Genomic DNA, 17021 nt, shown 5'->3' with positions numbered 1-17021 from the left:
ATTCTCGTGCCTCTCATGGTAGTGTGTCCAAGTTAATTAATAAAATAAACTTATCCTTATTATTATTATTATTATTATTATAAAATAAACTTATCCTTATTATTATTTTCCATAGGCTATCCCATTTGCTAAAGACTAACCCTGCAGCTTACGGTAGCAGGGCCACAAGGTTGTACTTTGCATATAGCTAGAGCCTAAAAGAGGAGAAATTTTATTCTCCTTGCTATTCATAGGCCAAGCTACTATATATAGCTACTGGAAGCACTACTAGATTCATAACTCTCGTGCATGGAAATATAAATGGCACTCCCACTCCTCTTGATTTTTCTAGTAGTGGGAAAAGATAAAAATGTCCCAACCATTCGTTTCTAATTACAAAATCATAAAAAGGGGATATTATAAATTCAATGAAGAATAAGGGCATTCTTGTCTAAATAATGCACTGTCATAAAGGTCAAAAAGACTGCGATTAACAAATAAAGAGTACATTGACATTTCCACTCGTACGCGTTACACCTGGAAATTTTCACTATAAATAGACTGGCTTTCTCCCAAACATTTCCATCACAAGCCTCCTCCTCCTTTTACAAACATAAATTAGCCCAGAATCCCGATCAACGCTATTCTAGCTATGGCTTTTAATGGTAGTCATGGTATTTTTCTGAGCCTTGCTCTCCTCCTCGCTATCATGGCTGCTACTCCATATGTGGGAAAAGGTGAAATTTCAGTAACTCCCGCTGCCTTGTTTGTAACTGGCAAGTTATACTGTACTCCTACAGGGAACCCTTCACCAATCGGTAATTCACCACCCCTGGTTAATGCAACCGTGATTATAACCTGTCCCAACATCACTAGGGTTCCTGTTCGAACTGATGTTAATGGATTCTTCAATGGCACCATTGTTACTCCGCTCGGTGTTAAACTTAACATTAACCTCAGCATCACTTCAATCATTTCCGTCTGCCAGGTGTCTGTCCCACTTCCCGTTCGGAGTTGCCCAGTTTTACCAGTCAGGGGAGTGCTCAGGGGGGTTCTTACGCCTGTTGGTTTCTTGCTCGTTAATGTCCTGAGTGGTGTCTTAGGTATTCTTGGAGGACTTGTGAACGGTGTTGGAGGACTCGTTATCACTGCTGTGGCGGACACATTTGGTTTCGTTTAGTAGTTTATGACGATATATCGTCCATCCGTGCATGCAACTTCGACTTCTCCTTGCAGTGTAACCTAAAATACTAGTAAAATGCATGGATCCATCTCTTCTCTTGGATATGCATCTGCGTTTGTGTGTATTAATTAATCACGAATCAGTGATATGGTGACTACCAAAACACCTTTAAGTATTGTTGTAATATGAATAAATCAAGGAGAATATTGTAGCAAGTTGTTGCATGCAGTACTGCTTTTACCGGTAATACACATTGTGTGTTGGTCTAATTCGATTGAGATTTTATTTCGAATTGAAAACCGTGACTGAGAAATGTGATCGATGATAAACAAAAACCAAATGTCAATAATGCGATACCAACAAGGCGGTGAGAAAATTTATTGAGTTTTTCTCCTCTTTTTTTTTTTTTTTTTTTGGACGGGAAAAATTGATGAGTACTTTATTGCATGAAAGGTTGTAGTCTACATCTCTGTCATGTGCGTGGCTTTAAAGTATAGAATAACAAATTTGTGGGAAAAGAAAAACGAGAGTTTGCCACAGGGTCTTTCATGTATTCTCTGAAGCCAATGCTGGAAACAGGGGGACAGCATTTATCCATTTTCCTTTCCTTTTTGGAGTGAGGGTTTGAGTTTGAGTAGTATCTGCAAAAAAATTCTGCCCATGGAGTCAAGACTGGCACTGGTATGTGCTTACGTATTGTTTGGGACATAGATTAATAATTTAACTAGAAAAATTTAACTTTTAACCATATCTTAAAGAAAAGTTCTCAGGGAGACTTCCGCTTGCTGCTATCTTCAGGAAATTAATCAAGAATGTTCCAAATTAAAAAGGCTCTGCCTTAGTCAAGAAGAATATTCATTTTTTCCAGCCATTCCTATTTAACGAGTTCTCACTTTCATTTTTTTTTTCTTGTATTTCTTTTATAGATTAGCTTTCAGTCTTCTAGAGCTGTGTGAGCCATGTTTAACTACCAGACAATTTCTTTTTTTTTTTTGTGGTTTAGAGCATTATTATTAAAGGCAAAATTTACAACTTTCAATGCAAAAACTAAACAAAATCTTGTATTGTGTTTTTTTTTTTTAATTTATAGACAAGAAAATTTTATTCTAAACGATATACTACTTTGTATGACAAACACAAACTAAATGATCATCTGCCTCCTTGATTTTAGAAATTTTCAATTTTGTATCTATCACTTAAACATAGCGTGATTTTCAATCACTTTTTATAGGTGAACTCTATAAACAGATTCTAAGAGCTCAGCCCCAAGGAAAAGAAAATTCTGCTCTTAATATTAGATAGGTTGTTGGCTTAGAAGATATTTGGGCAAACAGTGAGATAAAGCTATTCAGTTCGTGAGAAAATCTAGCTGAAAGAGAAACATGTTTAACAATCTATTAGTTAACACACCATAATCGTCTTTAAATTCCAAAATTGACTTCATTATATATTTATACTCAAAATGAATATAATCTAGATCTACATGGCCACGCAGCGCTGGATTACTAGACTACTTTGAACCTTAGGAAACATTAAGATTAAATTAAGAACTGTTTGGATTGCGAGTTTTTCTGAAAACTTTTTTTTTATGTATTTTTAATTATCTTTTTATCTTGTATACATTACGCTATTACAATCCACAGAAACTTCTCAAAAACTCCAATCAGGAACGAGCTTTGGAGTCTTGGCTAGCTAACATGCTGGAGGACGTACTTCTGTAGTAGAAAATGCTGCTGATGTTGTGATTTGGATTTTTTAATCCTTCTCTACGGTTATTAATAGAGCAAATGTCACAGATTGTTACTGAATCCTTTAGGATTCTCTATTCTAGCCACTAAACTTTTTATTTAGCCAAAATAGTGATAGAACATACTTTATTTTATGACCAAAGAAGCGTATGTTTTCATTAATTACCTAAGTGGCTAAAATTAGAAATGAGAGTTTTTATGAGTTGAGCAACAAAAATGTACTCTTTTATTAATTAAATGACTATTTTGGCTAAATAAAAAGTTTGGTGACAAAATAAGGAACTGGAAATTGTTTAGTGACCATTTTTAGCATTTCCTAGTATCACCATCCCTGTCATGTTATTGTGCTGAAGGAAAAATGAAGTGTACTAAACAATAAGACGAGGGGGGGAGGAGAATACACAAAGACTCCAATGAACATTTTGTAAGTAAAAATTTATTTCCAAGCAATAAAATGTACATTACAATCAATACAATAAAACTAATCCACAAGGTGGAATTAGTCAAATAAACTATTATGTATTCTACACCCTGAATCCCTTTATATATGTGAATGGAAGACAGAATAAAAAGGATCACTCTGCAGCGGAGCGACACTGAACTAGGGTAGGGTAGTTCCATATGTGATTTACATGCTTAATTCTGTACGTACGAGTACTGAGTAGTATCTATCTGATTTTGATTAGCCATCTGCAACTTCATTATTGGCACATAACTTTGGCAGCGAACATCTTGTGAAGCTAAAATGCCTCACCAAACCCCAACCAGTACCACTCCCACTACCGCTAGCTTGGTCTTCGTTCTCATTCTCCTCCAGTGATCTCCCCATTGTTTCACGCGTAAAAAGATACGTCGTGATGCATCCCACCAAGGATACTAGACCAAGGAGCACTAGGTGGTAATTATCAAGAGAAGCCCACTTAAATGCCACCACCCCAACGATCGCGCCCAGTTTTCCGGCAGCTCCCGAGATGCCGTGGCACGTTGATCTGAACCTAGCCGGGAATAGCTCCGCTGGGACTATGAAAGTAGTGGTATTGGGTCCAAAATTGGAGAAGAAGAAAGTGAGAGCGTACAAGAACATGAAACCCGCTTTGGCATGGCGATCCCAGTACGAGTAATATGGGATCCCAATCGCAAATAATACAATGGCCATGAAGAAGAATCCTCCTATTTGGATTTTGACTCTCCCAATGCGATCGATGAAGAAGACGGCGGCAAAATAGCCAGGGATGGCGGAGCAAATTGCAAGGATGGCTTGGAGTTTTGCCACATGAAAGGCCTCCTCGTAAGCATTTTTATTATGAAGGGGAAGATATCGTGGGCCGTATATCCGGGACTGGAAAAAGTTATTGCTGTAGAAGACGACGTCCACAAGAAACCATGCAAGCGCACAAGAAAAGAGATCACGGCCGTGTCGAGCCAGGAATTCTTTGGACAAGAGAGGGTAATCAGAGCTGGAGGCAGGATTAGCACTAGCATTTGGAGTCATTGGATCCTTCTTATCATAATATTGGTCCTCCGGTATCGGGCTCATCGGAACACGCAGAACTTTCCTCATGTCCTCAGCTGCTTGCGCCACATTTTTCTCTACCAAAGCTGTGTACCTGTCCAGATAACAATTAACTTATAGCTCAGTTATTAAGACTATAACAATTTGTTGAATAATGTGCTGAATTAATTAGTTGATCAATTACTTAGTAAATGAGATAACAGGAATGTTCTCTACATATCTAGAAGATTGTAAATTAAAAAGATTGATGGTAAGTGTGGCGGAAATCTTTCCTTTATATCTAGAATGTTCATTTATAACTATAAATTAACCTTGTAAGTTCTAACGAAATACAACAAGAGAGTGAAAGAAATAAAAGAAAGAAACAATTGAAACTACCTTTGTCTCCAAATATTCTCAATTCTTGGCCTAATATCCAACACAATTAAGCCAAAAGAAGACTAAAAATTAAGTTAGAGAGGAATCTAATAATTGAATTTAAGATTTCAAAAATTATAGGTTTTGGATTCAAATCCTTTACCGTTGTGTTTCTTAAATTTTATCCCTTCATAATAGTAAAACAAGAAAAAGGACAATGATTAAGTCCATCACAAAGATTACTAGTAGTGTGCAAGAGTACAGGTTTTATTTTGTTTACAAGCTGGTAGTAATCCTTGAAATCGTCAAATGAATGAAGGAATAAGCACTGTTGGCCGGGGTCCAACCATCACGACTCGGTCTTATTCCGTGGACATGCATGGTAGCCTTCTTCTTTTATTGCTCCGGGAAAAAAAAGGAAGGGTTGGCGCAGGGGGGGGGGGTTGGTTGGGGTTGTGCGTTTTACCTGGGAGTCTCCGGCATCATCATACGCCAGTAACAGGTGAGCCCCGCCGGTATTGCACCCATCATCAGTATAAGCCTCCAGGCCAAATCCACCATTTCCGGACTTGGTTTCTTTGGGTAACCCGACGCACTGTTGAATACGGCACACACCACCATGGTGACGGTGGAGCTTGCTAAGATCCCAAAACCCTGCATGGAGAAAACAGCCGCTATGAAACCCCCCCGCGTTCTCTTATTGGCGAACTCCGACATGATGGTCGCCGACAGGGGGTAATCCCCTCCGATCCCGATGCCCAATGAAAACCTGAACAGCCCAAGGTTGAGCAGCACGCACGTCCGTCCTCTGCCCATGGAGAATCCGCACCCCACCGAGCTAAAAACCATGATCAGGAGCGCAAAGACGTAGACTTTACGGCGGCCCAGGAGGTCGCCGAGGCGGCCGAAGACAAGCTGTCCGATGACGGTGCCTAAGAGAGCGATGGCACCCATGGCCGATGTGACCAGGGCAGGAACTTGTTGGTCGTGTGCAGGGTCGGCATAATAGACGCTACCAATGAGCTTCATGATGGGAGGGATGCAAAAGAGGTCGTAAGCGTCGGTGAACAGACCCATGCCGGCTATGATGATGGCTTTGAAGTGGTAGTACTGTATTTTTGCGGTGTCTAGGGACGACAGGACTTTCAACGCCATCGCTGCTAGCTTTATAATATCTTGCGGCCAAGCTTAATTCAGAAAATTTATGCTACTACTAGCTCTAGTAGACTAGTAGCTTATTGTTTGTGAACGATTGGATTTCTTTGTTAAACTCAATGGATACAACAGGAAACTACTTGGATCGACCACTCTATGCATACATACTCTACTAGGTCGTAGGTAGATAGTACAAGTTAATCGTATGGACTAACAAATACAAGATCGGTTATACTAACAGTTTATCTTCTAATACAAGTTTCTTGAATATTAGCTACTATTAGTAATACATACTATGGTCCCGAGGCATGACTTGACCGGCGGACGAGCCACTTCTGCGTGGAAAATTGTGCGTTCAAATTCCGTGGTTATTTCCGCGTAAAAGATACTCCGTCTCATTTTGATATTCTTGATTTTTTTTTCACATAATTTAAAAAAAATAATTAATTTTATTAAAACAATCAATTTAGATAATTATTTTTCTAAAATACCCTCACATTAATTAGAGTATAACTTTATAGGAACTTGAATTGATGGTAAAAAAAGAATCAGCTCTCATTAAATGGAGTAGATTTATAGTAACAATAACTTACATTGAATAAGGATATTTTAAAGAAATTAAAATACAACTACATTCTTCAATTGAAAAGTATACTATAATTTGGGACAGATGAAAAAAGAAAACAGAACTATTAAAGTGGGACGAATGGAGTATTATGTTTAAATTTTGTACCGGTGTGAGAATTGCATTAATGTGTGATCTATAAAAATTTTTGTACCTAACCACAGTGATCGAAATTGAACCCACTCAAAGATGTTACATACTTGCATTTATTGCCTGCTGGAGGACACGGTTGAGAGAAAATGGTGCGAAGTTTCGTTGATGGAGACAAGCGAAGACATTTGACTTGAGTTTAAGGATTCTATGTATGCATAAGATTAGCTACACTTGACACCCTCAACCAGATCCCAGTAACACTTTGCCCCCCTAATGTAAGAATATATGCACATTGCTCTCCAACCGTTTATAAGAGACAATGTAATACATTACTCCCTCCGTTCTATTTTGATAGTTCTAGTTTTTTTTTCACATAGTTTAAGAAAAAATAATTAATTTTGTTGGAAAAACAAATTTAGATTGCTATTTTTCTAAAATACCCTTATATTAAATAAAGTTGGTTTTTCATATATCAATATGTTTTGAAAAATCTAAATGCATTAAATAGGGTAGGTTATATTCAATACTAACAATCTATATTAAATAAGGTAGTTTATAGTAATAACAACTTACATTAAATAAGGGTATTTTAGAGAAATTAAAAGACAACTACATTCTTGAATTGGAAAGTGGATTACAATTTGAGATAGACGAAAAAGGAAAATAGGACTATCAAAGTAGGACGGCTGGAGTATATGTTACTTGACCAAAATACTCTTAACTAATTTTTGAATACATACGTAACAGTAGAAATCTAATAAACGACCTTTTTCAGCCGATGCTATACACGTACATGTACACACACAAAATTATAGTAATCGAAAAATTAGAAAAGCTACACAAGAATCTAAGCAACTCAAAGCATTGATTTCAAAGCTAATTACAATTTTTTTTTAGGAAAAAAAATACTTACTTAGCAAAGTTCAAATATAGTATAAAGACACAAAATTTGCATCTCATGGACTCGCACAAATTTCCTGCAAAGTAAGCAAAAATTATGAGGATCAAATTCACACTTCATGACCTCGTGCACAAGATTTGTGAATTTTTCTAGTTTTTTTTGTCTTACAACACTATATATCATTTGTTATTATGGGAATTTTCTTATATTACGTGACCTCAAGTAGATTTTTTTTCAAATATTATGCTCCGTATTCCCTTTCAAAGTGTAACATTATTTGTGGAACCATTATCTACGGGCTTTAATGTCATCTTATAGAATTTTTGAATCTTTGAAATTTGTTCTATAGAAGACGTTTTTATACTTAAACTTCTGACTTTTGGGCTCATTCCTGTCATCCTGCGTCCGTCAGTCCACGATCATTACTATCATCGACCCCAGATACTTGGTGTATTAAATGCGTGCACAGTTGTAACATTACCAGTGGCCTCAACTTGTAAAATCTGAAAACGGTTGCGTTTGGATTGCATTTTTCATTATTTTTCATGGAAAAATTACTGTAGCGATTTGATATATGTGAAGGAAAAGGTGATAGGGAAATGTGATCACGGAAAACGACAATATTTTCCGACGGAAACAAACAATCCAAACAAGGGTAAGTTTCAACCACCTGCTGGCTTTGGGCTGTAGGCAAAGGCTCGGTAGCATTGATGGCCAATATTCAAATCTTATTTTTCATCAATTATTATAGTGTAGAATTTTTTTTAAAAAAAAAACTACCTGCTGCAGGCGAGATTATATATATTCTAGAATTTGGACCAACTTGTAGAACCTAACCTTAGTACGCAAGAATCAAGTGGTTTGTTTTTTTTTTTTTTTCTTTTTTGGTTTAAATTCATTCAGAATGGGTGAGTGGTGTTTATTTAGAATTTGTAGTATTTTTTTCTTTTTCTAGCATCTATACATTTCAGATTTCTTAGGGCCGGTAAATACTTGGTTGTGTTTGGATTGCATTTTCCGTGATTTTTCATGAAAAAATTACTGTAGCGATTTGATGTATGTGAGGAAAAAAGGTAATAGGGAAATGTGATCACGGAAAATAACGTAATTTTCTGACGAAAAGCCGCAATCCAAACAAGGCATTATATACGGTGACTACAATCTTGTATGTCATTCTCATGTGTAATACGTTGTTCAAATTTTGCAAATGATAACATGACCCTTTTACCCAAAAAAAAAAAAACAAAAACTTACAATATTCTCCTCATAAGAATTCCACATGTTTTAGGCTTAAAAATTCACTAATAATCTGATCCATGAGTTACAGGTAAAGATTGTTTTCACCGTTTCCCCCCAAAAACTAAGGAATGATGGGAAGGGGGCACTTGCGCTTTTAGGAATCTCTGGAAGAAACTATCACATCCACTCACTTATCATTGTATATATGTTTAGACAATTTTAATTTCCTTATATTAAACGAAACATAAAATTTATCTACACAAATATGGAATCTTACACACTATCACCCCAAATAAAACTACAAAGAAGGTTCAAAATACTCCAAGGACACTGAGGGTTGTTTGGAATTATGGTAACTTATCAAAAGTATTTCATCTAATAGAGTTTTTAATAAAAGCACTTATGAAGTATTTAAATACATTTGAGAATGTTATTTGAACACATAGTTCAATAAGTACTTATTGCATTAAATAATGTATAATTTAAATTTTTTTTAAAAGTATTTATCTCTTTATTTAGTTAATAATAATATATATAATGATTAAATTTAATATTTTAATTTTTGAAACACAAAACTATTTTAAAAGTACCAAATTTGAATTTTTACTAAAAGTGCTTTTAATACTAAAAGCTACACTCCTAAATTTATAGGATGATATTTACCAAACGCCTTAAAAATATTTTTAGCAGCCAAAATTGCTTTTTTATCAAAAGTATAGGAACCTCAGATGGGCCCTAATTCTCGTGCCTCTCATGGTAGTGTGTCCAAGTTAATTAATAAAATAAACTTATCCTTATTCTTATTAGTATCACAATAATAATAATAATAATAAATATTATTATTATTATAAAATAAACTTATCCTTATTATTATTTTCCATAGGCTATCCCATTTGCTAAAGATAACCCTGCAGCTTAGGGTAGCAGGGCCACAAGGTTGTACTTTGCATATAGCTAGAGCCTAAAAGAGGAGAAATTTTATTCTCCTTGCTATTCATAGGCCAAGCTACTATATATAGCTACTGGAAGCACTACTAGATTCATAACTCTCGTGCATGGAAATATAAATGGCACTCCCACTCTTCTTGATTTTTCTAATAGTGGGAAAAGATAAAAATGTCCCAACCATTCGTCTTAATTACAAAATCATGAAAAGTGGATATTATAAATTCAATGAAGAATAAGGGCATTCTTGTCTAAATAATGCACTGTCATAAAGGTCAAAAAGACTGAGATTAGCAAATAAGAGTACATTGACATTTCCACTCGTACACGTTACACTGGGAAATTTTCACTATAAATAGACTGGCTTTCTCCCAAACATTTCCATCACAAGCCCCCTCCTCTCCTTTTACAAACATAAATTAGCCCAAAATCCCGATCAACGCTATTCTAGCTATGGCTTTTAATGGTAGTCATGGTATTTCTCTGAGCCTTGCTCTCCTCCTCGCTATCATGGCTGCTACTCCATATGTGGGAAAAGGTGACATTGTATCATCTTTCGCTGCCGTGAGGGTAACTGGCAACTTATACTGTACTCCTACAGGGAACCCTTCACCAATCGGTATTTCACCACCCCTGGTTAATGCAACCGTGATTATAACCTGTCCCAACATCCCTAGGGTTACTGCTCAAACTGATGCTACTGGATTCTTCAATGCCACCATAGTTACTCCACCCAGTATTAACCTTAACCTTGTCCTCAGCAACACTTCATTGATTACCGTCTGCCAGGTGTCTGTCCGACTTCCTGTTCGGAGTTGCCTACTTTTACCAGTCAGTGGAAGGAACGCTCCGGGGGGTTCTTACGCCTGTTGGTTTGTTGGTCGATAATGGACTTGTTGCGATCCTGAGTGGTGTCACAGGTGTTGTAGGACTCGTTCTCAATGTTCTGGCGTTCGCATTTCGTGTGGTTTAAGTAGTTTATGACGATCGTCCATCCGTGCATGCAACTTCGACTTCTCCTTGCAGTGTAACCTAAAATAAGAGCAAAATGCTTGGATCCATCTCTTCTCTTGGATATGCATCTGCGTTTGTGTGTATTAATCACGAATCAGTGATATGGTGACTACCAAAACACCTTTTAGTAATTGTTGTAATATGAATAAATCAAGGAGAATATTGTAACCAACAGGGGTTGGTCCGAGTGGTAAGCGGCTCGGATTCGCTTAAGCAGGTCTCGTGTTCGAGTCCTAGTGTACGCAGACACCCCTGTTGGGAGACTTATCTACCATAACCAGGTGCGCGACGCAGGTCGAGTCCGGATTAGTCGAGACAAAGTTTCGGATATCGGGCGGGCAACTAAAAAAAAAAAAAGGAGAATATTGTAGCAAGTTGTTGCAGTACTAGTACTGCTTTTACTGGTAATAAATTGTGTGTGTGTTTTTTTTTTCTTTTGATGTTCAATCATGCCTCATGTATGTTGGTCTAATTCAATTGAGATTTTATTTCGAATTGAAAATCGTGACTGAGAAATGTGATTGATAATAAACAAAAAAAAAATGTCAATAATGCGATACAAGGCGGTGAGAAAATTTATTGAGTTTTTCTCCTTTTTTTTTGGACGGAAAAAATTGCTGAGTTTATTGCATGAACAAACATGAATATTTCATTAGAAAAAGCCACAATAAAACGGCATATGCAACTTAAGTTTCATATATATCTGAGTGACCAATGTTGATGCATCAAAGAAAACTATATTCCAAATCTTACAAGTGAATCGTTAGTCACAAATACATAGATTTTTATGAAAGGTTGTAGCCTACATTTCTGTCATCTGCGTGGCTTTAAAGTATAGAATAACAAATTTGTGGGAAAAGAAAAACGAGGGTTTGCCACAGGGTCTTTCATGTACTGTTACAATTAACTCCAGACTCATTGCTACAGGGTCTTTAATGCAGGAAACAGGACAGCATTGATTCTTCAATTATCCATTTTCCTTTCCTTTTTGGAGTGAGGGTTTGAGTTTGAGTAGTATCTGCAAAAAAATTCTGCCCATGGAGTCAAGAGTTGCACTGGTATGTGCTTACGTATTGTTGGGGAAGAATTTATAACTTTGCGGAACAAACGTATGATTAATAATTTAACTGGCAAAATTTACCTTTTAACCATATCTTAAAGAAAAGTTCTCAGGGAGATATGTAAGCAGACTTCCTCTTGCTGCTATCTTCAGGAAATCAAGAATGTTCCAAATTAAAAAGGCACCCACTCTGCCTTAGTCAAGAAGAATATTCATTTTTTCCAGCCATTCCTATTTGACGAGTTCTCACTTTCATTTTCTTTTCTTTTCTTTTATAGATTAGCTTTCAGTCTTCTAGAGGTGCATGAGCCATGTTATCTACCAGACAATTTTTTTTTGTGGTTTAGAGCATTATTATTAAAGGCAAAATTTACAACTTTCAATGTAAAAACTAAACAAAATCTTGTATTGTGTTTTTTTTTTTTTTTTATAGAAAAGAAAATCTTATTCTAAACGATATACTACTTTATATAACAAACACAAACTAAATGATGATCTGCCTCCTTGATTTTAGAAATTTTCAATTTTGTATCTATCACTTAAAACATATCGTGATTTTCAATCACATTTTATAGGTGAACTCTATAAACATATTCTAAGAGCTCAGCCCCAAAAAAAGAAAATTCTGCTCTTAATATTAGCTAGGTTGACTTCATTATATATTTATACTCAAAATGAATATAATCTAGATCTACATGGCCACGTCGCAGCGCTGGATTACTAGACTTCTTTGAACCTTAGGAAACATTAAGATTAAATTAAGATCTGTTTGGATTGCAAGTTTTTCTGAAAACTTTTTTTTTGATATATTTTTAATTATTTCTTTATCTTACATACATTAATTACATTATTACAATCCACAAAAACTTCTTAAAAACTCCAATCAGGAACGAGCTTTAGAGTCGTGGCTAGCTAACATGCTGGCGGACGTACTTCTGTAGTAGAAAATGCTGCTGATGTTGTGATTTGGATTTTTTAATCCTTCTCTACGGTTATTAATAGAGAAAATGTCACAGATTGTTACTGAATCCTTTAGGATTCTCTATTCTAGCCACTAAACTTTTTATTTAGCCAAAATAGTGATTCAACTAATTAGAACATACTATATTTTATGACCAAAAAAGCATATGTTTTCATTAATTACCTAAGTGGCTAAAATTAGAAATGAGAGTTTTTATGAGTTGAGCAACAAAAATGTACTCTTTTATTAATTAAATGACTATTTTGGCTAAACAAAAAGTTTGGTGACAAAATAAGGAACTGGAAATTGTTTAGTGACTATTTTTTTTAGTGACTATTTTTAACATTTCCTATTATCACCATCTCTGTCATGTTATTGTGCTGAAGGAAAAATGAAGTGTACTAAACAATAAGACGAGGGGGGGAGGAGAATACACAAAGACTCCAATGAACATTTTGTAAGTTAAAATTTATTTCCAAGCAATAAAATGTACATTACAATCAATACAATAAAACTAATCCACAAGGTGGAATTAGTCAAATAAACTATTATGTATTCTACACCCTGAATCCCTTTATATATGTGAAGGAAGACAGAATAAAAAGGGTAGGGTAGTTCCATATGTGATTTACATGCTTAATTCTGTACGTACGAGTACTGAGTAGTATCTATCTGATTTTGATTAGCCATCTGCAACTTCATTATTGGCACATAACTTTGGCAGCGAACATCTTGTGAAGCTAAAATGCCTCACCAAACCCCAACCAGTACCGCTACCGCTAGCTTGGTCTTCGTTTTCATTCTCCTCCAGTGATCTCCCCATTGTTTCACGCGTAAAAAGATATGTCGTGATGCATCCCACCAAGGAAACTAGACCTAGGAGCACTAGCGGCACTATCATTCTGATTCCTTGCTGGTGGTAATTATCTGGAGAAGCCCACGGAAATGCCACCACACCAACGATAGCGCCCAGTTTTCCGGCAGCTCCCGAGATGCCGTGGCATGTTGATCTGAACCTAGCCGGGAATAGCTCCGCGGGGACTATGAAAGTAGTGGTATTGGGTCCAAAATTGGAGAAGAAGAAAGTGAGAGCGTACAAGAACATGAAACCCGCTTTGGCATGGCGATCCCAGTACGAGTAATATGGGATCCCAATCGCAAATAATACAATGGCCATGAAGAAGAATCCCCCTATTTGAATTGTGACTCTCCCAATGCGATCGATGAAGAAGACGGCGGCAAAATAGCCCGGGATGGCGGAGCAAATTGCAAGGATGGCTTGGAGTTTTGCCACTTGAAAGGCCTCCTCGTAAGCATTTTTATTATGAGGGGGAAGATATTGTGGGCCGTATATCTGGGACTGAAAAAAGCTATTGCTGTAGAAGACGACGTCCACAAGAAACCATGCAAGCGCACAAGAAAAGAGATCACGGCCGTGTCGAGCCAGGAATTCTTTGGACAAGAGAGGATAATCAGAGCTGGAGGCAGGATTAGCACTAGCAGTTGGAGTAATTGGAACCTTCTCATCATATTCTTGGTCCTCCGGAATCGGGCTCATTGGAACACGCAGAACTTTCCTCATGTCCTTAGCTGCTTGCGCCACATTTTTCTCTACCAAAGCTGTGTACCTGTCCAGATAACAATTAACATATAGCTCAGTTATTAAGACTACAACAATTTGTTGAATAATGTGCTGAATTAATTAGTTGATCAATTACTTAGTAAATGAGATAACAGGAATGTTCTCTACATATCTAGAAGATTGTAAATTAAAAAGATTGATGGTAAGTGTGGCCGGAAATCTTTCCTATATATCAAGAATGTTCATTTATAACTATAAATTAAACTTGTAAATTCTAAAGAAATACAACAAGAGAGTGAAAGAAATAAAAGAAAGAAACAATTGAAACTACCTTTGTCTCCAAATATTCTCAATTCTTGGCCTAATATCCAACACAATGAAGCCAAAAGAAGACTAATAATTAAGTTAGAGAGGAATCTAATTGTTAGATTTAAGATTTCAGAAATTATAGGTTTTGGATTCAAATCCCTCCTACCCGTTCTGTTTATTAAATTTAATCCCTTCATAATAGTAAAAAAAGAAAAAGGACAATGATTAAGTCCATCACAAAGATTACTAGTAGTGTGCAAGAGTACAGGTTTTATTTTGTTTACAGGCTGCTAGTAATCCTTGAAATCATCAAATGAATGAAGGAATAAACACTGTCGGCCGGGGTCCAACCGTCACGACTCGGTCTTATTCCGTGGACATGCATGGTAGCCTTCTTCTTTTAAGTTTTAAGTCTTATCTGGGATTCTTGCTCCGGGAAAAAAAAGAAGGGGGGGGGGGGGGGGGGGTTCTGTGTCTTACCTGGGAGTCTCCGGCATCATCATACGCCAGTAACAGGTGAGCCCCGCCGGTATTGCACCTATCATCAGTATAAGCCTCCAGGCCAAATCCACCATTTCCGGACTTGGTTTCTTCGGGTAACCCGACGCACTGTTGAATACGGCACACACCACCATGGTGACGGTGGAGCTTGCTAAGATCCCAAAACCCTGCATGGAGAAAACAGCCGCTATGAAACCCCCCCGCGTTCTCTTATTGGCGAACTCCGACATGATGGTCGCCGACAGGGGGTAATCCCCTCCGATCCCGATGCCCAATGAAAACCTGAACAGCCCAAGGCTGAGCAGCACGCACGTCCGTCCTCTGCCCATGGAGAATCCGCACCCCACCGAGCTAAAAACCATGATCAGGAGCGCAAAGACGTAGACTTTACGGCGGCCCAGGAGGTCGCCGAGGCGGCCGAAGACAAGCTGTCCGATGACGGTGCCTAAGAGAGCGATGGCACCCATGGCCGATGTGACCAGGGCAGGAACTTGTTGGTCGTGTGCAGGGCCGGCATAATAGACGCTACCAATGAGCTTCATGATGAGAGGGATTGAAAAGAGGTCGTAAGCGTCGGTGAACAGACCCATGCCGGCTATGATGATGGCTTTGAAGTGGTAGTACTGTATTTTTGCGGTGTCTAGGGACGACAGGACTTTCAACGCCATCGCTGCTAGCTTTGTAATTTCTTGCGGCCAAGCTTAATTCAGAAAAATTATGCTACTACTAGCTCTAGTAGCTTATTGTTTATGAATGATGACGATTGGTTTCTATGTATAAAGTCTGGGTTAAACTCAATGGATACAACAGGAAACTACTTGGATCGACCACTCTATGCGTACATACTCTACTACGTCGTAGGTAGGTAGTACAAGTTAATCATATGGACTAACAAATATAAGATCGGTCATACTAACATTTTCTCTTCTAACACATGTAAGTGTGTTTGGGCAGGAGATTATCTGAAATATTACTTGGAATAATTACTGTAACATTTTTTGTGATGTAATGTATGTGAGATTAAAAGATAATTAAAAAAATAAAAAAATATGTTGAAAATTGTATTTGTAATATAAGCATATAATTTTTAGCCATTATTTGGTTATCCAAAACAGTTTCTTGAATATTAGCTACTAGTAGTAATACATACTATGGTCCCGAGGCATGACTTGACCGATGGATGAGTCACTTCTTCGTGGAAAATGGTGTGTTCAAATTGCGTGATCACTTTCACGTAAAAGATCGTATATTCAAATTTCATACTAGTGTAAAAATTACGTTGATATGTAATCCGTAAGAATTTCTATAAGTGGGCCCTTTGGGGTTAGATCACCTGGTCTTGGGGTAGCCATTCAGGTCCCAAGATTCAGGGTTCGAACCTCTCTTTAACGCCTGGGTGCCTTTGGAGAGCGGGGTACTTCAGGTGCAGGATAATTAGTCCGGCAAAGGTGGGATACACCCTGTATTGACCAAAAAAAAAAGAATTTCTATAAGTAAAATACGTTTCAAAAGCATGATCTATCTCGTGATAATGATCGAAATCGAATTTGTCCAAAAAATTTTTTAAAAAAAAACAGAAAAAAAACCTAGTAACACTTAGGATGTTATATAATTGCATTTATTGCTTGCCGGAGAACACGGTGGGGAGAAATGGTGCGAAGTTTCGTTGATGGAGACAAGCGAAGACATTTGACTTGCGTTTAAGGATTCTATGCATGTATAAGATTGGCAACACTGAACCCCCTCAACCAGATCCCAGTAACACTTTGCCCCCCTAATGTAAGAATATATGAACATTGCTCCCCAACCGTTTATAACAGACAATGTAATACACTATATGTTACTTGACCAAAATA

At 37.2% G+C, this 17021-nt stretch overlaps 4 protein-coding genes across 4 annotated transcripts; 2 read left to right on the top strand and 2 right to left on the bottom strand.

Moving 5' to 3' along the window:
- The first annotated feature begins 631 nt into the window (after positions 1-631).
- Positions 632-1159, top strand: LOC113782084. The gene has a single exon (XM_027327995.1). It carries the CDS (start codon positions 632-634, stop codon positions 1157-1159), a length of 528 nt encoding a protein of 175 aa, XP_027183796.1.
- A 2193-nt stretch (positions 1160-3352) lies between these two features.
- LOC113782957 (probable inorganic phosphate transporter 1-9) lies at positions 3353-5988 on the bottom strand. Its single transcript, XM_027328941.1, has 2 exons — positions 5247-5988; positions 3353-4517 (listed from the first exon to the last, which is right to left on the bottom strand). Exons 1-2 carry the CDS (start codon positions 5933-5935, stop codon positions 3593-3595), a joined length of 1614 nt encoding a protein of 537 aa, XP_027184742.1. The 5' UTR covers positions 5936-5988; the 3' UTR covers positions 3353-3592.
- Positions 5989-10191: 4203 nt separating this feature from the next.
- On the top strand, positions 10192-10626 carry LOC113782083. Its single transcript, XM_027327994.1, has one exon. The coding sequence runs from the start codon at positions 10192-10194 to the stop codon at positions 10624-10626; it is 435 nt and encodes a 144-aa protein (XP_027183795.1).
- Positions 10627-13379: 2753 nt separating this feature from the next.
- LOC113782956 (probable inorganic phosphate transporter 1-9) lies at positions 13380-16027 on the bottom strand. The gene is made up of 2 exons (XM_027328940.1): positions 15145-16027; positions 13380-14401 (listed from the first exon to the last, which is right to left on the bottom strand). Exons 1-2 carry the CDS (start codon positions 15831-15833, stop codon positions 13456-13458), a joined length of 1635 nt encoding a protein of 544 aa, XP_027184741.1. The 5' UTR covers positions 15834-16027; the 3' UTR covers positions 13380-13455.
- Positions 16028-17021: the final 994 nt, after the last annotated feature.

This window comes from Coffea eugenioides, chromosome 9 (genome assembly GCF_003713205.1).
Source record: "Coffea eugenioides isolate CCC68of chromosome 9, Ceug_1.0, whole genome shotgun sequence".
Lineage (NCBI taxonomy): Eukaryota > Viridiplantae > Streptophyta > Magnoliopsida > Gentianales > Rubiaceae > Coffea > Coffea eugenioides.
This window is presented reverse-complemented; position numbering and strand designations above follow the sequence as displayed.

Excerpts from the sequence above, each read along its gene's own strand:
- LOC113782084 (XM_027327995.1), top strand. The coding sequence starts at position 632 with ATGGCTTTTAATGGTAGTCATGGTATTTTTCTGAGCCTTGCTCTCCTC.
- LOC113782957 (XM_027328941.1), bottom strand. The coding sequence starts at position 5,935 with ATGGCGTTGAAAGTCCTGTCGTCCCTAGACACCGCAAAAATACAGTAC. Across the intron at positions 4,518-5,246 it reads ATGATGCCGGAGACTCCCAG|GTACACAGCTTTGGTAGAGA; the intron begins GTAAAACGCACA and ends TTATCTGGACAG.
- LOC113782083 (XM_027327994.1), top strand. The coding sequence starts at position 10,192 with ATGGCTTTTAATGGTAGTCATGGTATTTCTCTGAGCCTTGCTCTCCTC.
- LOC113782956 (XM_027328940.1), bottom strand. The coding sequence starts at position 15,833 with ATGGCGTTGAAAGTCCTGTCGTCCCTAGACACCGCAAAAATACAGTAC. Across the intron at positions 14,402-15,144 it reads ATGATGCCGGAGACTCCCAG|GTACACAGCTTTGGTAGAGA; the intron begins GTAAGACACAGA and ends TTATCTGGACAG.